Raw genomic sequence first — 20,764 nt, 5'->3', positions numbered from 1 at the left:
GATATAAATATTTCCATGCATACATGCAAGCCCCTTTGCCACGCCCAGGGCCCAGCTGCTCAGGCATCCTAAAGGGAGCTAATTCCAACCTGTGCGCTGATCTTCATGACCCTTTGAGCATGTTAAGGCCTCCAAAAGGCCCTGACGCTGAAGAAAAACCCAGGAAGTTCACACAGGAAGCTATTAGCCAATTTTTCGGCAGAAGTTTAAGGCATATTTGTGGCTGAACCACTTGAGATATCAAACATCTGCAATGTCATGAGATCAGACCGGCCTGGTTTGATGCTGATTATATAAATACCCTAGGACGAGTATATCCAGTGTCATAGTGCTTGACATTGAATAAACTCCCAGGGAGTATATCCTATCCTAACCCTAACTCTTAGGGAGTCCCTCTATAACGTGATAGGGCCAATGTCGGAGAGCTTGAGCCGTAATAATGGTTCAAGATTCCAGGATATATTCTTCTACCTGGTGATGGGAATTTGTAATGCTACTACAAGGTTACACTAAAACATTCTACACCATTCTGTTCTTCCTGCTTTGTGGAAACATGTTTCAGAAGGACCACTTATGCGTGTGATGATGATGATCAGGTGTACACAAACTTCTGGCCTCACCATACAGTACAGTACCAGCGTATAGAGCTTTTTATGCGCAATTCTGCAGCCCCTCTCCTGCGCAGCCCCTCTCCTGCGCAAACCCTTGTGCAGACTTGACGCTCATAAACACGTGGTCGCGTGTTGGAGTGGTACGACACTGCGCAGCTCCTCCGCCCTGCTGCTTCTGACACTTTACACACCTCACAGCACTGCAGTGAAATCCTGGCTCAGTCCCAACAACACACACACACACATACAGCACTATATACGGCGTAGGTGTACAAGTCGGTCTTTGTACATAAATTATCTTCAAATTGTGCATCTATATAGATATGTGTATAGAAAGCGACAAATACAAGTGTGTATATATAGATATGGATATACTGTAGGTGTTGTGGCAAAATATCACGCATCACGATGATGTGGATTGTTTTATCACGGATAATGTTATCACGGTTTGGGACGGAGCCCGTGAGCGCGCTGTCTCACACCGAAGCGCCGCCCTCATCTGCGTGACGTCACGCGCGATCACGGACGCGATTGGTTGGCACGGCTGTCACTCAGCGCTTAGCGCCTGCGAACAGGGAAGAGCGGGTTTAGCTGAGAAAGCGGTAAGGTCATCCTGAATCCCCGCGAGCTCCGGTCCATCCGCCTTCTCAACAAATAAACACGTTTAAAAATAATAATTAATAATAATAATAATAATAATAATAATCATAATGGAGCACGTGAAACGGAGACGGATCTCAGCGCGCGGATGATTCACCGGAACTGATATTTAAATAAAAAAGGAGTAAAACCACGCGAGAGGGAGAGTAGAGGTTTGGTTCTAAGCTGATCAGGAGAAGGAGGCGCTTCCACACTGCGGACGGACCCGAGACCCCCAGGTGACCTGTTTACCTCACAAAAATCATACGATCACCACAGAATACATGATGATGATGATGATGATGATGATTATTATTCCCCTCTCTGCGTTATGTATTATTCATTGCTCCCGCGTGCACGCGGTGTGTGTGTGTGTGTGGCGCTCATTACTGTCATTAACGCTCATCTCTGAGTCTAATCTCATTCATTAGTTCTGATCCAGAGCTCAAACATCACTTCTGGTGGGGAAGAAAAGGTTCTCTAAATAAACACCTCGTGTTATTAATGTTGTTCGTTACTGGTTGGTGTTAAGGCGGTTCGCTCTTCCGCATTGAGCGCGTCGCTCCGGAGACAGGGTCTTACCGTAAAGTGTGACGGCGGTCGTAAAGATGATGTCTTGGTCAATGATGGCGTGATTTCTTTTTGCTTTAGTGTTTGTTGTTAGGTTCAGGTGAATTACTGAATTAGTCCTTGGGATAAACAGAGCATCTGTCTACTTGTCTGTCTACCTGTCTGTCTCTATCCTTGTACCCCTCCATGTATCTGTCTATCTCACTGTCATTAAACAGTTTATTATACTGCTTTATATCAAACACTGATTATATCCTGGAGCATGTGGTTGATTGATTGATTGTTTTCGTGTCCCGTCTTTACCAGCTGTGACTGTAAAAACAGTTCCAATAATGTATAAAAAGCAGTCTCGCATCCATTTCTTACTTGCTTGGTGAATTTATCCGAGTGAAAGGGTGAGTTGCTCAATCAGACAGTCCCGTCTGTCACTACATCATGTCGGGTCTCATCACCACCGCCGTGTCGTAACTCAGGAATGTTCTTTTAAACCCTGACTTTATGACTTTGGTGAGTGTCAGTAAATAAAGCTCAATAAGAGCGTGACGTCAACAGCAGAATGTGAGATTAAAGAGGCAGCTTTAGCTGTTCAGTTCTTGTTGCTGATTAATGAATAAAAAATGTGAGCACAAACTTTCTGCGAAAGTCCTGAAGGCAGCGCTGTGTATCGCTCGTATGAGAAAGTAAGCCTGCTCACTATATACGATGACTACTTGGGGTATGATGGTGCCCTATGCCCTAAATAGTGCCCTTTATCCACACAGAGAGAGAGAGAGCACATGTTTCCCAGAATGTTTTTTTTGTGTGGTTATCAGGTGTGTGTGTGTGATTATTAGATGTAAGTGTGGCTGTAAACGCCAATCAGATGTAATTTATTAAGGGTGCTCATGCTCACATTGATTTACATTTAGCCACGCCCACAAAACACCATAAACACTACCAGGTAAGAGGTACAGATTAGGTCAAAGGTATGTGTACGCTTATGCAAGAAAAGTGAGGTAGAGTTTAGAAGCATTTTCTTCTGGGAGTGTAAATACACACTGCACCTTTAACATGTGTCTGTGTGGAACCCTACACCCTTGGGCGGGGTCAGTAGGTACAACTGGACAGGTGTACAATTTAAAGAGCTAACGTTTTTCAGACGTTGGATCAGGTAGCACCGTGAACGCCATGGGAACCCAGTCTCAATGTCCCGAGTGTCCGAGTTACAGGGGCGTGTCTCCGCTCTGGTGCGATCACGTCCACGTGCATGTTTACACCAGCGCAGGATGTTCATGCTGGTGATTTCCTGCAGGTCTACAGAAACATGGCCTCATCCCCACTGGTGAGCGCGAGTCTGTACCTGATCTGAATCTCCGCTCACTTCCTGTTCACTGTGTACAGCCTACAGCTACACCCTACCAAGTGCCCTACATCCAAAATAGTGCACGGTTCATGATTCAACACGACAGACTAACAAGACTCGTTGTATACTTCATGTTGTATTTTAGTACCGGTTAGTGAGGTTAAAGTATTGGCACCCTGCTCCCGAAACGAAACTTGTTGCTGCCAGAAATCATTCAGCGTCAGTGAGAGCTGAGATCTTTCCAGGAAACACGTGTGATTGTGACACTCTCCCACAAACTGTTATCTGTTCGTCTCTCTTGAGCCAGACCTCAGAATTAACAAACAGCCATATGACTTGGGTTCATAGACCAGTTGATGAAGAGGAAGATGCGTTTCCTGTCCACTAAAACGGGTTCATAACAGACAGAGTGACTGATACTTAATTACCATCAAAGTTAGCAACAAATGGATTTATCATAAAATAAACAATATCTATAATTAATGTGTATTTTTAGAAACGTCTATGCCTGTATATTTGAATATAACTTATAAAAACAAGCTGTGTCTCAGTCAGTGTCTCGATGTCTCTAATGGTGAAGATTTTGATGAAATTTGCTGTGACGTGATTTAAAAGCAGCAGGACGTCTCGCTGAGAGAATAAACGGCAGAAATATGTTGAAACGATATTCTGTAAAAAGCTTCATTTCTACAACACGAACGAATATTTAAAAACAATGTGTATTATTTTGTAGCTGCGTGAGTCAGTCTGTGCGAATCTGAAGCATCATATGATGCAACTGTAATAAAAAAAATTGTGTTGTAGCCTTTTGTCACATGACCTTTGGTGAAGGATGTAAGTGTGTGTTTTGTTTTAGAAGCAGGAAGACGTCTCACTATACAGGCAGTGGATCTAATATTGAATCCTGATCGGAATTGGGTTTGGGTTCGTTAGGATTGTTTTTATTATATTATACTGTACTATATTTATGTAATACATTTTATTATTTATAAGCGAGTGAAGGAAATTTTTAAGAAAGCACTATGGGGTGAGTGTCGGTGTCGGCTGAAGCTCAGGGTCTCGGTATCAGGAAAAGAAAAACCTGGGATCTCTAACGCTGATGTCATGAAAGCGTTAAACAAACATACAGGACCCTGCTGATGCTCAGTGAAAACTTTAGTAATTTTATAGAATAATTAGTATGAAGACGATCTGATCTGTGGTCACATGTGTGAGTGTGTGTGTGAGTGATTTATTTGGGCGTTATCTTTGTATGCGTGCCTTAGAGGTTCTGCAGGTGGTCCAAGGAAACCATTAGTTTCTGAGATTTAAAAAAACCTGTCTGAAATGACTATTCTCAAGATCGATTGCGTCTGATGTGCACGTCCTGTAGCGTAGCAGCGTAACCATGGCAACCTGAAAGTCACCTAAAGACAGAAGAAAGAGTGTTGAAATCCCATAGACAGCGTGAGTGTGTGTAGGAGAAATTAGGTAATAAAATCCTCCGCGTGTTTAATTGATGAGCGTGACGAGGAGACGCGAGACGTGGGCCTTGACTCTTACCCTACTGAGTTTATAGCGCAGGTTAAAGGTCAAGGATCATGTTCCACTCGTGTCTCATCAGCATCATAGGTTCACATTCTGCATTATCTTTTTGCCTCTCTGTATTATTGTGCAGGTTATCAGCGCGCACCGCCGTGTTCCTGCTCAGAGTATTACTCCTGTCGGTTATTTTATTACTGAAGTGCTGATTAACTTTATGATTATGACCTCGCGTCTGTGTTTAGGACGCTGGACTCATATAATATTGATATCGGGATAAATGATGTCTCAGTGAAAAATTCAAATTACAAACTCTGATTAAAAGCAGCTAATTTAATGTAAACCTTTTCTGCTGGACCTTTGCAACAGTAATTTTTTTTTCACTAATTATTAGACTTAAAAAAAAACAAGAAATTCCACCCCTTTCAGTTAAAAACCTTTTTTGGAGAAGTAGAATAAATTGCGTACATAAAATATTTCGTTTTGTGGGATACAAATTGTATGTTTCAATTATTTGACGTGTGTGTGTGTGTGTGTGTGTGTGTGTGTGTGTGTGTGTGTGTGTAGGATGTTGCGGCTGGCGTGTACCACCGTCCTGCTCTTCGTGCTCAGGCTGGTCCTGGCTCTGCCCTGGTTTCAGGTTCTCCCTGCCTCCCTCATCTTCTTCCTGGGAACCGGAGGATGGCACTCGCTGCGTGTGTTCATGAAGACCATCGGCCGAGACCTGCAGTGAGTGCCACAGTCTCATCATGTGACCCGGATGGGGAAAATGATATACTTAATAATTCATTATCATCATCATTATAAACATCTTCCAGTCAGAATGAAGCATGAACACACACTCTAGAGCTGGATGATGATGAGAAACGTCCTGCACACACACCACTGTATTTAGCTTTGATTTAAAAAAAAAAAAAACTCCACTAGAACTAAACCTATAGGTTTAATAATAACAACTTTATTTGATTTATTTCTAAGATTTATTTATTTATTTCTGTTAGAGAGAGAAAAGCACTACGCATAATTTCATGAGCTTCCCTTCCTACCCTGACACGCCCATTTGTTCACGCCCATCACTCTGGAATAGGCTCAATCTGGACTCATCATCAGGTCACATGACCTTTTGCCATGGCTATAAAGTCCAGTCTTTATGCTCCCCAACAGACTGAAGCCCCGTCTGATGAGTCTCACTCACAAGTGGTTCTTAACCTTAATGCCACTCATTTCAGCTTCTCCCTAGTTGTTTTCTCTACTGGATGCAAGACAATAGTTTGACGCTTCTGAAACCCAGTAATGTCTCGTCCATGTCACGTCGTGATAGTCATGTATAAAAGTTAGTGCCCCCCTTTTTTAATAATAATCATCGGATCGTAGCGAGAACACAACCTCAGACGAAACGTTTTTTACAGTGCCATTATTGATTTGACAAAAATGAAGCCAAGAAAAAAAAAAACTATGTGGGCAATACTAACTGCCCCCTTGCTGTTTCCATGGGATTTAAGAGAGTAAGTTGCAGCCAGGTGCTGCTAATCATCAGCCCTTTATTAACTGATCATCATCTGGTGTGCAGACCTCTATAAGAGACTTTTTGGCAGTTAGCTCTCATGGAGCACCCAGGTGTGTGTTAACACAGTGACAAGAGGGGAAGACGTAAGCAATGGTATTAGGGAAACGGTTGTTCCTTGGAGTTCAACATCCTACATTGAGAAAGTTTGTTCACGAGTGAAAAGCATTATCCCAGGAGGGGAATTCCCAGCACATTTACCCCAAGGTCAGAGAAATAAAAAAAAAACAAGAGCTACACCTCAGACCCTACAGGCCTCACTGAGCATGTTCTGTCTCACCTCTTCTGTCTAAAAAGAAAATGACTGAGGTTCACAAAACTGAATCTGAACAAACCACAAGATGTCTGGAACAATGTTCTATGGACAGATGAGACCCAAGTGGAGTTGTTTGGCCTTAATCCCCCCTGCCACGTTTAGTAAAAACCAAACAGCATTTCAGCTGAAGCACCTCATACCCACGGCCAAGCACGGCGGTGAAGGGGTGATGATTTGCAGCCACAGGATCTGCGTACCTGCCAGTCACTAAATCAACCATGAACTCCTCTGTGTACCAGAGTATTCTAGAGGCGAATGTAAGGCCGTCTGTCTGACAGATAAAGCTTGGTTGAAATTGGGTCCCAAATGGCGCAGTGGTAAAGTGCTCACCCTATTGTCCGCAGATCGCGATTTCGATTCCCGGGTGATGCTGTAACCTCTCGCAGCCGTAGGTCTAGAAAGAGCCGATTGGCCGAGCTCTCTCAGAGGGTACTCGTGCTCCCACATTAATCACGGCTCTACAGCCAATCAGAAGGGTCTGTGAGCTCACGCAAGCGGACGGAGCGGATAGAGCGGATAGCGCTGTCCTCCGAGTGTGTAACTCCGCCCTCACGTGGTTTAAAAAGGTCGACTGGCGTCACTTTGTTTAGAGGAAACACGTGATTGTAGTCTTTGGCTCTAATGACTGAGTGCTCGTAGTGGCCTTAATGTGGGAGCCCCCTAGTGATGGGGAGGAATTGGACACGACTAAATTAAGGGAAAAATACCAAAAAAAGGCTGAAAAATTAACAAATTATGGTTTTGGAGTAGCTGAGTCAAAATCCAGACCTCAGTCTAAGAGAGCTGTGCATAAGCAAATTCCTAAAAAACCTCCATGAACTGAAGCAATGCTGTAAAGAGGAACGGACCAAAAACCATGAGAAAGACCAAAGTTCTACTTCAAGTTATTGCTGCCAAATGTGAATCTACAAGCCAGTGAACTATGGGGGTATTGCCCACGGGTTTGTTTTTTCTTGTTAAACAAAACAAAGGGGAAAAAGTTGTTGATCTGAGGTTGATTTATTTAATACTGAGACCTGCCTCGATCAGATGATTTTTATTACATTTTTACACAAAAACACAGAATTAAAAGAGGGGACACTTACTTTTACACATGTCCTCCGGTTTGTTTTCTTGTCGTGCCGGTGTAGTTCCTCGCTGTACTGCGTCCTGCAGCCTGGGGGATTAAAGGGGTTTCACTCGGGCCTGTTAATCAGCCCCGCCTTGTTCTACAGAATTTGGAGAAACTGAACACGCTGCAGCAGATTCGTTCGGAAACGCAGACAGGTTCGACTCGTTCCTCCAATAAAACACCAGCCATGTGTCACAACGATCAGGACGCGGAGATGACGCACACACAGCTATGGGATCAACGTGCTGTTTTACCAGAGAATAAACTTATTGACACTGTAGACTCCTTCCATACATGTCACATGACACATTTCTCCTTAAACAACATCATCGTGTCAGTAACACTGTGGAACTAATCTTTCCTGTTACTAGCGGACGGAGTGAGAGAGAGAGAGAGAGAGAGAGTTATTTCTCCATTGTATGAACCTTCCACTAAATAAGGAAACGTTTCTAGAACATTCCAGGTAGATTCAGTGCTGAGAAAAGAACAAGAATTTTCCAGACTGTTGGAGACCCTTTTAGAATATTCTAGAATGTTTCATAGTAGCATGTATACACAGGGGCTTAGCACTTCAGTTTAGCTTCCGCTGCCCGAATGAACACACACACACACACACACACACACACACACACACAGCGAGCAGAGTTTATCAGAGACGGTGTCGAGAAGCTTCAGACGTTCTCCAGACGTGCTCGGTCTGCGACCAATTTATTAAGATCAGAGTGAGAAAGTCCTCAGTGACGGCACCTGCTATAGAGTCTGCAGCCTGCAGAGGGCGTATTTGAGCAAGCAGGACCACTACAGAGGAGCGCGTAAAGAGCACAGTATGGAGGGCTGGATTCAGGGGCGGAGAGACAGGAAGTAAAATCTCGAAAAACTACTCGCTTCTTGTTAACACATTTAAATCTGGATTTATGTTTTTTTTTTTTATTTCCATGTCATGTAAATGAAAGTGTGCAAATTTGCCCATTTTTACAACCATTATTTCAACATTTCATTATCCAGGTGACAAAAGCAACCAGAGCATCTTGTTGGACAAAAATATTGGATCACAACTCCTTGACATTCTTTTGGGGTTTTTTGTTTTTTCTTTCTTTTTTTAGAAAGAAAATACATTCGTAGGCAAGGACATGCACAACTTCTCCGTATTCAAAATACACGTTAAAACAGGGTATTGTATGTCCCCGGCCCTAGAGAAAGAAATGTTAGATATGTGTTGTTTTCTCCTGGACATTTCTACAAACGACCTGCTTTAGGATTTAAAGTTCGAGAAGTCCAAGACAAGATTTTATATATTTTTTCGACATCACAGGAAAGTTTTTATTAATAAATTAATTTTGCACGATCCGCTTCACTGTCTGAATGCATCATCGTGATTTTATTTTAAAGCTTACTTTAACTCCGTATACGTTACAGACTCTGTTGTACACTATGTAAAGATAAACTCGCCTCTGATCCCTTCTCCCCTCGCTCGTCTCCACAGCGCCGCCATGGTGCTGCTGAAGGTGAAACTGAACGTGAAGCGACACCTGCGCCAGCGTAACACCATCCCCAAGATCTTCGCCGAGACGCTACAGAAGTACGGCGACAAGACGGCGCTGATCTTCGAGGGCACGGGCGAGCGCTGGAGCTTCAGGGAGCTGGACGAGTACTCGAACCGCGTGGCCAACCTGCTACACGAGCGCGGCTTCAGGGAGGGCGACGTGGTGGCTCTGTTCATGGAGAACCGCTCTCAGTACGTGGGTCTCTGGCTGGGCATGGCCAAGATCGGCATCGAGGCGGCGCTCATCAACTTCAACCTGCGTCTGGAGGCCCTGGTGCACTGCGTCCACATCTCCAACGCCAAAGCCGTGGTGTTCGGCAGCGAGCTGACCGACGGTGAGGAGCAGAAACGCCCGAGATGATTTCCATCAATCAGGCAGATTTAGAATAACCCACAGCTTTACCGTTCTTTACGTTAATGTTATCTATATATTTAAGCCTTTAATTCTTAGCATTTCTTGTTTACATTTACAGCAGTTTACATTTTTATGTTCTTAATCTTAAAAATTATTTTATACATTCAGGGAATATAGGAATTATAGTGTTCCTTCAGAGACATTAACCTATAAATTTAAATTTAAGATGTAAAATAAGACAAAGTACACTCGGTGCTAATTTACAATTTAAAATAGACACCATCATTAATCGAACAAAATTAGACTTTTATTATTTTATTACATTTATTTATTTGTTAGAGCTCAGTGTTTAATTATACAGAATTAAGAAAAAGTATAAACACATTGCGCATTAAATCCTTCTGTCCTACATGTGTATAAATCTGTTAAATTATGATATGAATTATATGAAATCTAAGTACATACACACAGGTGCTTTAAAGATGAACGACCGCATAAATACTTAAATAAATAATCAATGTATTGAATCAATTCCAAAAATAAATATAAAATCTAAAATAAATAGTAAAAAGTATAAAGAGTTAGTTTGGAAAGGAGAAAAATGCCATAGGAGCAACAGCGCCCCCTTCAGTCTAATCTCTAGCTAACGGATGTGAAACAGATGTAAAAGTGTTAATGGGTCCAATTGTTTTGAAATAGTATTAATGTACCCGAAGGATTAATTACTTATATTAATTAAAGCCTACGTGTGGTGTGTGTTTCACTGTCAAGAATCACACACCTGATCTGACTCGTTAAGGATTTGCTAATTATCTCGTTAGACCTGGTGTGTGCAGTCATGCGTGTGTGAGAAGCTGAGAAGTGTGTATTTGGGAGTCACATCTCCAGTAAGGCTGTACGCCTAATCAGAATTTATTTATAATAATGATTTTTCTTTCCAACAACTAGCAGATAAAATATAAGATAGAAATAAGTATAATGAGAGTAAAATGTACATCGCTCTGCGTAAGTGCGTCTGCCAAATGCCTGAATGTACAATGACCGTGAACTTAACAACTGAGTATTGAATGATTTATTTAAAAAGTTTATTTAAACATTGGACATCTTGAATGTTATTTTTGCTAAAATCCAGGGAACAAAAAGCTTCTCACTTTAAGATTTCTTTAATTTATAAGTATCAAATAAATTATACATTTATTAAATATTATTATTTATTTATTTTTTACTTTTTCAAATTGGTTTAAATAAATGTAAAGTAAATTTAAAGTTCAATTAAAAAAATAAATAAACTGAATAAATGTGTTTTAGAAGTGAGATGTTAAATCATTTTGATCAGAATTTGAATATTGACGGGATTTGATTCGAATAGCGTTGATCAGAATAATCACGATTATGATTTAAGCAGCGCTTGTTTCCAGCATGGTGAGAGGGAGAGGAAATTTAGTAAGAGAGGGTTGTGACATTGATGATCCTGGAGTGCAGGAGAGAAGTGAAACTCGCACCATGTCTTAACCTCGGGTAGTCACCGCAGGGTACTCTGGATTTGTAAAATAAATAATAAATAAAAATCATGGAAGAGTGCCTGGTGATGTGAAGCGTGCAGAGACGTGTTTAAGTCGAAATGGCGATTTGGATTTCATTCACCAAGTCAGCATTTTCATAGGTTGCAGTGTTTATCTTACGGTTTCCATAGCAACAGCTCATTCACGAGGATGTGTAACGCACACACACCGCATGGTGTAAGGAGAAGGGACTTCTGTAAGGCGTTTATGTAAGATGTGTGTTCTTGTAAGGAGTCTCCAGTGTAACACTCGGAGGTGAAGCTGGAACTCGAAGTAACGTGACAAGCTGTGTTTTTTATTTTGTCTTATTAACTTAAAGAAAGAGAGAATAAAGAGAGACTGGTGAAGGAACGAGTGTGTAAGCCCCTATAGCGTAAGGGAGAACAGGAACTCCACTTTAAATGTAACTGTAAATGAATAATGAGGAGTATGACAATATCAATCTTTAATAAATAAGTTGTAATTGTTGGAGAGCTGCGGTGGTGTAAGAGAATTATAACACGGGCTGTTTGAGCAAAATAATCATTAGGGAGGAAGCAGGATCTCAGTATTGAGAGACATTTTGAATCTTTTTATTTACTATTTAAAGTTGTAATTTTTTCATAGAATTTTTCTTCTTTTTTTTGAGTTAAATCATGAATAATTCTTGATTTTCAGTGTCAATTTCAGAACGTCTTTAAATATCATTAAATAATTCTATTTACTATTACCTTTAATAAAAAATGTCAGGATTATTGAATATGCATTAATATCATGTGCACTGGTGAATCTGTGAATATGTACTTATAGTATTTGTGTCTCCCTGTCTGTCTGCCCGCGTCTTTGTCTGTGTGTCTCTCAGCGATGTCTGAGGTCCACAGCTCCATGGGGAAAAGCGTAAAGCTCTTCTGTTCAGGTGACTGGGATCCCAAACGAGTGCCTCAGGGAACCGAGCAGTTAGAGCCCCTCCTCCAGGCCGCGCCCACGCACAAGCCCACCCCCCCACAGCGCGGCTTCACCGGTACGTCAGCCAATCACACGCGAGAGCTTGTCTGGGTGTGTTAGAGCTTCTGAATTCTGATCTGATCTGATCTGATCTTCCCCTTTAGATCGGCTCTTTTACATTTACACATCTGGAACAACTGGAATGCCGAAAGCTGCGATCGTCGTCCACAGCCGGTAAAAACATACCCCCTGTCTCTCCTCTCTCTTTCTCTTATCTGCTCTTCTCATCGCTTCTTCTATTCTTTTCCTTCTTCTCATGCTCCTGTTCTTTTCTCTAATCGTCTCTTGTCTTGTCTCATGTTTTCTCTTTGGTTCTTGTCTTTTCCAGACCATTTTCTTTAAATTTTAATTTGGTTTTATTTTTTTATCCTAATAAAATATAATTGTCCTGATTATCCCTCACTCGCTCTCCTTGTGTGTGTGTGTGTGTGTGTGTGTTGTAGGTATTACCGTATGGCTGCTCTGGTGTATTACGGTTTCAGGATGCGGTCAGACGACGTGATGTACGACTGTCTCCCTCTTTATCACTCAGCAGGTGAGACGCTGCTCCACAGGAAGTGTGTAAACCAGGTCACTTCCTCCTCAGAACACTTTAAATTTTCTCTCACTCACTCGTTCTCTTATGCTGCACAGGTTCTCCCAGGAAACTCTGATATCTGTCAGTGAGGAGGCGTGGCCTCCATCAATGTGCCTTAATTAAAGAAGGGGGCGTGGCCTTTGTATCTATCAGTCTTTGTTGAGGAGGCGTGTCCTCTGTCAGTTTGATTGGAGGAGACATAGACTCTGTTAATATAAGTGGAGGAGGTGTGGCCTATAATGTAGCTGTCAGTTTTAGTTGAAGTGGGTGTGGCCTGTGCATGGCCTCTCACTTTTCACAGCGTGGCTTTTTAAAAAAAATATTATTATTATTTCAGTTGGAAAGCGTCGCATCACGCAGCTCAGTGTACATTGCAGTGTGTTTTCCTGATTATTCCAGACTCACATGTTGTATTTTGTTGTGTGTGTGTGTGTTAGGGAACATTGTGGGCGTCGGTCAGTGTCTGATCCATGGCATGACTGTCGTCATCAAGAGGAAGTTCTCAGCGTCCAGGTTCTGGGATGACTGCAGTAAATACAACTGCACGGTGAGAGTCAGCCCACACACACACACACACACCCTTCCTCCCTCCCTCCCATATTCCACTGATCAAGTTGTGTGTCCTCTATTACAGAGCGTCTTAACTAAAAATACAAAACACATTAATCTCTTGTTTATTTCTTTTTTCTTTCTCTCACATACACACACTGTCTCTCTCTCTCTTCCTCTCTCTCTCCCGCTCTCCCTCACAGATCGTGCAGTATATCGGTGAGATCTGTCGTTACTTGTTGAATCAGCCGGTGCGGGATGTGGAGAAGCGTCACCGCGTGCGCATGGCGCTGGGAAACGGTCTGCGTCAGTCCATCTGGGAGGAGTTCATCCAGCGCTTTAACGTCCCGCAGATCGCCGAGTTCTACGGCGCCACCGAGTGTAACTGCAGCCTCGGCAACTTCGATAGCAAGGTGAGACGGAGGGGAGATAAGAAACTGTGTGGCACACACACACACACACACACACACACACAAACGCAAAGCATTATGCTTCTCCTGGAATCCGGTTTCCAGTTAATGTATTTTGGAATGACTGAGTAGGCGTGTGTGTGTGTGTGTGTGTGCGTGTGTGTGTGTGTATGTGTGTGCGCGCGTGTGTGTTAGACACTTTTTAGATGATGGATATCCGGAACGTTCTAAAAGCTCTATGCTGCAGAACTCGACTCTGAAACCCGGCTTACATCACTGAGATGTTGTGTTCTGGATTCTGATTGGTCAGAAAGTGTTGATTAATTCTCTATAACAGCAGCTCTGGCAGTAGCGCAGGTTTATATTAATGCACTCATTCTAATATGGTTTCTATGGTAACAGCTCAGCTAGTAAAAAAAATATATTTGCGAGCAACAACGAGCGGCCCCATGGGCACACACCTGGGTGCACCAGAAAGACAGCGGGCGCGGTGGGCACATGCATTTAATGGGTACATATCATTATGACCCTAATGCAGTCATGTGATGTGATGTTGATGTGATGTCACACAAAAAGTTATTAATCACTTTTCGTTATAAGTTTAAGGCATCGTCATGGCTTGAGAAATCAAAGATCAACTTTGAGAACTTTTCATCCTCAGTGTCTTTAGATCACACAGGCCTGGTTTGTTGGCAACCATATAAGTCCCCTAGGAGGGGTATATTAAATTCCATTGGGTGCGTTTGAAAAACAACCTAAAATAGTCCAGGACGTGCAGTGAGAAAGTTGTGCAGCTCATTGAGCTCTAAATGTGTACCAGTTTTCATGTGCATACGTCCAGACTCTCTGGAATCCTAATCTGTCGGCTGATTTTCAGAACATTTTGTAGCTTGTTAGGACCCCAAAGATCTCTGGATGCTGTAAAAGAAAATGTTAGAAGAACAAGAGGACTCTCACACACTATGACGACTTGGGGCCGATGTCACAGTGCTTGGGCCCTAATTGTCTCTTTACATCCATTTAAAGATTAATATATATATATATATATATATATATATATATATATATGTGTGTGTGTGTGTGTGTGTGTGTGTGTAGACCGGTGCGTGTGGCTTTAACAGCCGCATCCTGCCCTTCGTCTACCCCATCCGTCTGGTCAGAGTGAACGAGGAGACCATGGAGCTCATCAGGGGACCTGACGGAGTGTGTATCCCGTGTGGTCCAGGTAGGTGTGTTTTTTTGTTTTCCCCTGTGATTGTTTATCACTTGTCTCTGGAAACTCCTCCCACATGCACAGGTAGTGTTATGTGATAAGAAATGAACACAGAAAGTACAGGTAGTTGTGGGTTCACGAGCGATCACGTGGTCTGATGGAGACGTTCTGTCAGAGTGGCGTTAAATCCTCGGCTCTGTGTCCTGCAGGTGAGCCGGGTCAGCTCGTGGGCAGAATCATCCAGAACGACCCCCTGAGGCGCTTCGACGGCTACGTTAACGAATCCGCCACCAATAAAAAGATCGCCCAGAGCGTCTTTAAGAAAGGGGACAGCGCCTACCTGTCAGGTGAGCACCCCCATAATGCACAGCTTCAACATTTCTCAATCTGAAGTGTAAAGAGTTTCTGGTCGAGGTGTTAAGAGTTCCATCAGTGGCATAAAGCGTTCCATAGGGGGATCTCCAGGCATAGTAAAAGTTCCTGAAGTGTTTAAAAAGGAAGGGGAACCATGAGGAACTGTAAGAGAGAATAAAGTAGCAGAAAGGAACTGCGAGGAACCCTGAGAAACGGTCAGAAACCATGAGAGACAGTGAAGATCTCTGAGGTTGTACGTACATGGTTTGTGAGAAGCGTGTGTTTAGCAGCCTGACGGTAAGACGGTTCTCCTGTCCCTCTGCAGGAGACGTGCTGGTGATGGACGAGTGCGGCTACATGTACTTCAGAGACCGTACGGGAGACACCTTCCGCTGGAAGGGTGAGAACGTCTCCACCACCGAGGTGGAGGGAACGCTGAGCCGACTGCTGGACATGAAGGACGTGGTGGTGTACGGTGTGGAGGTTCCAGGTGCTGAGAGACTCCTCGACTTCCTGCTGCCTTTCTTTACTTCTTTATCTTTTTTTCTTTTCTTTTTTTTTATATGACTAAAGCACCCACAGCTCCAGTTTCCTCTTTCTCAAATCGGACTCTTAACTTTCTGTCGTTCCTCACCAGGCGCTGAGGGTAAAGCCGGCATGGCGGCCATCGCAGACCCGGATCAAACCTCGGACCTGGGAAAGTTCAGCAGGGAGCTGGAGAAGGCGCTGCCCCCTTACGCCCGCCCGGTGTTCCTGCGCTTCCTGCCTGAGGTCAACAAGACAGGTCAGCCATAATCTCACTCTCAAACACACACACACACACACACACACACACACACCATAGTCACTGGAAACACTGGAAACTCCTTCCATAAAAAGTGATTAAATGTCTGCATAGGGAAACCTCACCATCTCTGCGATTCATAAATCTGTTCATCAGCAAAGCATCTTTTGTAAACGTCCCAGTTACCATGGAAACCACAACGCATCATAGAGAACGCTGTTATAACTGTATTAATTATCACCTTCTGACCAATTGGAATCGAATAGCTACATGAATGAGTTATAACATTCCTCCTCTTGCGTTTCTTCTTCCCGTAGGAACCTTCAAGTTCCAGAAGACGGAGCTACGCCGCGAGGGATTCGACCCGAACGTGGTGTCCGATAAGCTCTACTTCCTGGACTGCACTAGAGGATGCTACGTGGAGCTGAACGCCGAACTTCACCGCAGCATCGCCTCGGGGAAACAAAAAGTATAAAAACAAAACACTGCTGACTCCGCCCACTTTCTCAACCGTCCCTCATCAAACCCCTCCCTAGGAACCTTTCAACGTCCCGCCCCCTCATTACCTCAGCAACCGCAGTGAGGGGCAGCAGGAGCACGGCACCTCCCAGCTTGCTCGTTCATCCACCCATCCGTCCGTTAAGACTTACCCAGTGCCCCGCCCTCGACCTACCATGCGCAGGACAACACACCCACTCTGATATGCGTTATGGCACAAGGAGAGAGAGAGAGTGAGAGCGCGCGCCTCATCGGCCTGTTCCGCACAACGCCGCCTTGTTTAAGACCCTTAAACGCACCCAAGAAAAAGAAACTCTTTCCGCTCAACGGAGGAATCAAATCGATACGCGTCACGTGTCTGTCTACACACAGAAGAGCAGCAGACAGCCGTGAAAGTGACTCCGCCTGCAGACGCTATTTATTTTAAACTTTACCTGCACCAAAAATATTTAAGTTGTAGAATAGCGTGTATTTATAAAACAGTTAATTACTCGCATCGTAGAAACATCTGTGCACGGCGCAGGAGCGAGTCGCGACCCGCGACCGCGCCTGGCTACTGAGCTGTTCTTACACACCTCTAGGGGGCAGTGTGTCAAAGCATGTGTAAGCGTTTGTGTGCACGTGTGTGTGTGTGTGTGTGTGAGAAGAGAACGTATGTCAGGTTTTATGTCTATTTCTACACAGCTTTGCGGGGAGGGCGTGGCACTTGTAGCCACGCCCCTCACGCAAAAAAACGAAAGATGAAAGGGAATCCGGTTTAACTCGCCTCTTTGTTCTTTTCAATCACAGAAGCATGGCTGACGATCAGATGGAGCGCCGTGCTTTAACACACTTGTCTCTGTCCTGACCCGTCTCACGCACCCTGTGTAGGCTCCCTTTTTCACATCACTTCCTCTAGATTTCCGTTTTTACAACATAAACACACCTTTTCTTAAAAATCCTGTGCGACTCCTAGGTGTGTGTTGATAATCATATACGTAATAATGCATAACGATATTTACTCGCGATACGTCTGTACCAAGTCATGGAATTACAGCCTTGGGGATTCCGGGTTTCCAGTTAGGGAATTACGAGCTGCAACATAACCCTTGTCACTTGTGGGCGTGGCTTGTCATATCTGCCGTTTCATGTACACTAGTTGCTGCACTTAAACAACATGTAAGATGGGATCAGTGTGTCATTCACATGTTATCGGATCTGTTCTGTCTCAGCTACGTTCTCGGGTTAGATTAGCGAAGCGCACTAACCGTACCTGCTACATACACTCCCGGGAAACGTCAGCCATCTTTGCTAATTCTCTTCCAGCTTTACACCCGTACATAAGCTCGAACGGGAACTAAGTGCAGGTAGGATCTTAAGTGTGTAAGCGGGGAACCCGAAAAAACGTAGCGTCTAGAGAACGATCCGTGACTCTACATGCGTTAAAAAGGAACGTGAATTTGTTGCTCGCTAGCGTCATCTCAGGGTTAGATCCCTCATTTTGACTGTGACACGTGGTCGTGTGTGTGTGTGTGTGTGTGTGTGTGTGTGTGTGGGCGCGAGTGCATGTGACAGCCGGCTGTAGCATGAGTCACTATTTATTACAAAGGGAAAATGATCAGAAATGCTAGTGCTAATGCTACGCAGGAGGTTAGAGTTGATGTGTCTTTTGTTTTTTTTACACTCCCAAGTTTAAAATTAGACCTGAATGTGGGTTATGAATTAATTTATTCAAATTAAACTAAGTAGTATGTTTGGAAATAATCAGTAGTTGATCTTGCACTCTGCTGTCTAAACTGTGGTGATTTTATTTTATTTTAATTTTGCACTTATTTATTTTTCAGAACATTGTCTTGCTTTTAATTGTCATGGATTGGACTGGTGGTAATTATGTTAATTGTGTTTCCTGGTTTATTTCCTGTTCTTGATGTGTGTGTGTGTGTGTGTGTGTGTCTCTGTGTGTGTGTTTCGGCCCTATGAAAGCAGTGATGTCGTCGCGCAGCTCTGCCGAGGCGTCTTTACACTTTACTTCACCTTTGAAAAGATTTGTTTTGATTCAGATTTACTGCATACTTGGGGCCTGAAACGTGGCTCTGGTCCGAGTCACAGCGCCACCATGTGAATCTGAATTGTGAACAACTCCATGAGGAAAACTCGTACGCCATTCCAACCATAATGTCAGACTGAGGAAGGGGGAGGGGGATCAGCTCACTTCAAATATCAGTCTTTTATCTTTTACTCCATGTTGAGCAGCTTATGTGTCTGTTTAGGGTCAGAACACACACCACGCTGTGAAATGCCAGCGCTGAAAAGAGGGTCTAGTCACATGTATCTGAAAGAGAGAGAGAAAGGGAGAATAAATCAGACTGTAGTTCCGTGTTCTGGCCTGTAGGAGGCAGCGCATGGCATCACCTGACCAAAACATAGTCTTCATTCCAAAAATAAAAACACTCCGAGCTGATTTATATTTCTGTGTTGAAGTACGTTACTGTGTGTAACTAAGCGTGTGTCCGTCCGGTGGTTGATTGGCACGGAGGTGTTTTTGACTCAAACTTTTATCTTCCTGCTGTGGCTTTTTATCTTTTTCAGTGTAACATCATTTAAAAAAACATAGCATGTGTTAGCCTTTGTGCTACGTTAAAAGGAAAAAAAATGTCTTTGGGAAAAACCTCAAATGAAACTGGCCGCTCAGCGCCGCTCTCAGTTTGCTAAAACTCACTATATGACTGATTTACACAACGTTACTTCAACACAAACCTGCTCCCGTGAGGTCTTTTATTCTTCTTACACTGAAATACAGAAGTCTTAGTTTTTACGCTTGTCTTCATTCCTGTTTAATTTGATTTTATTCACCCAAGGGCGCCCCCTAGTGGGACAGGTTCAATGCAGACATATAAATCAGCAGAAAGGCAGCTTCACTTCATTCCTTGCGTGGTTTTTTTTTTTTTTTCATTCCATTGTTAAAAATGAGTTGTTGTTTTGGAAACTGTTGGTCTGACTTCAACAGCGTACCGTGTGAACGCTACTGGAACACTCCCTGTACACACACACTTCTGATTTTATAGGCTTTTTTTTTTCTTTATTTGATTTTCCAAAGTAATGAAGGACCAAGCAGGACAAGTGACTGAACTTGACTTTTTTTTGTTGTTGTTGTTTAAGGTTAGGGCAGGGGTGTGTGTAAGGGGAGGGGGGTTTGTATAGAGAGGGGTTGTGTATGGGAGATAGAGAGGGGAGGGTTTGTATAGGGAGGGGGGGTTTGCATGTTAATTGAGGGTGGAGGTCGGCATAAACAGTTATTTTTGGGTCCAAGAAAACTAAAAACAAGTAAAACTGTTACCTGGGGAACAGGAATGTGGTCACAGCCCTCGTTTGAAACGAACCATCAACTCAGCGAGCGTCAGCGTTCTCCTGACCGCCGTCAGCGTTTCCTAATTTTCCGTGCGGTGCTCAGGAACAACGTTTTAGTTTCAGAAAAAAGGAACACAGTGTGTTGGGTTTTTGGTTTAGATTGTGCACAGTGCTCTGTATGTGTGTGTGTGTGTGTGTGTGTGTGTGTGTGTGTGTGTGTAGGGGGAGGTGTGTGAGGTGTGCACGTCGCACTGAAGTCCTCTTGTCTCTTACTAGCTGTATATTGAGGTTTTCAGAAGAAAAACAACCTGGCATCAGAAAATCAACATTAATAAAAAATCTATAAACTTCTGGTTGTTAAGCTTTTTTTTTTTTTAATAGTTTTAAAAATTAAGACTTTTATGTTTATATATTAAGAATAATTTTATGTGCAAATCCTGTAAATAAGGATTATATTAAATTATAAAATAATAATCACTATAACAGTGGTTCAGGCTGCTGTAGGTTCCTCTATTGAGTTGATGTACTTAAAAAAAAAAAACTATGCAACAATTGTGTAATGTTGATTGCAAAGGTTTTGGCCCCTTCCCCCTAGCCTTTGGCAAGATTCTTAGAATGTGATGAACTGTGGGGTGTGTCCTGGGGGGACAAAAATAAATAAGTAGATACAAAAAAGTTTAAAAAATAAAAAGGCATGAAGAGAAGAAGTCGATAAACCAAAGAAAAAAAACGTAAATAATTAATAAGAATAATAAGAATGAAATTATAATAAATGTTAATAATGTTTGTAATAATAAAGGAACAAATTGGTTGCTACATATTGAAGTTCTCAGGGTGCACAAACTTTTGCTCTAGTGTGTAAATAAGCACACAACTCTTTATTTTCCACACTGACTCACCTTTCTATGAAGAGCGACTTTGTTCGAGCCCGACC

The 20,764-nt window shown here is 43.0% G+C and overlaps 1 protein-coding gene across 1 annotated transcript; it reads left to right on the top strand.

Annotated features, from left to right (window-relative positions):
* Positions 1 to 1,155: 1,155 nt before the first annotated feature.
* On the top strand, positions 1,156 to 20,179 carry slc27a4 (solute carrier family 27 member 4). Its single transcript, XM_053516421.1, has 13 exons — positions 1,156 to 1,489; positions 5,251 to 5,412; positions 9,158 to 9,552; positions 11,976 to 12,134; positions 12,223 to 12,292; positions 12,562 to 12,653; positions 13,133 to 13,242; positions 13,448 to 13,657; positions 14,753 to 14,879; positions 15,077 to 15,214; positions 15,547 to 15,711; positions 15,859 to 16,005; positions 16,323 to 20,179. Exons 2-13 carry the CDS (start codon positions 5,252 to 5,254, stop codon positions 16,478 to 16,480), a joined length of 1,932 nt encoding a protein of 643 aa, XP_053372396.1. The 5' UTR covers positions 1,156 to 1,489; position 5,251; the 3' UTR covers positions 16,481 to 20,179.
* Positions 20,180 to 20,764: the final 585 nt, after the last annotated feature.

The sequence above is a fragment of the Clarias gariepinus genome, chromosome 17 (assembly GCF_024256425.1).
Source record: "Clarias gariepinus isolate MV-2021 ecotype Netherlands chromosome 17, CGAR_prim_01v2, whole genome shotgun sequence".
NCBI classification, from domain to species: domain Eukaryota; kingdom Metazoa; phylum Chordata; class Actinopteri; order Siluriformes; family Clariidae; genus Clarias; species Clarias gariepinus.
This window is presented reverse-complemented; position numbering and strand designations above follow the sequence as displayed.

Bases quoted from the DNA above. Each gene is read 5' to 3' on its own strand.
- slc27a4 (XM_053516421.1), top strand. From the start codon at position 5,252: ATGTTGCGGCTGGCGTGTACCACCGTCCTGCTCTTCGTGCTCAGGCTG. The intron at 13,658-14,752 runs GTGAGACGGAGG...GTGTGTGTGTAG, and splicing joins TCGGCAACTTCGATAGCAAG to ACCGGTGCGTGTGGCTTTAA. The intron at 15,215-15,546 runs GTGAGCACCCCC...GTCCCTCTGCAG, and splicing joins GGACAGCGCCTACCTGTCAG to GAGACGTGCTGGTGATGGAC.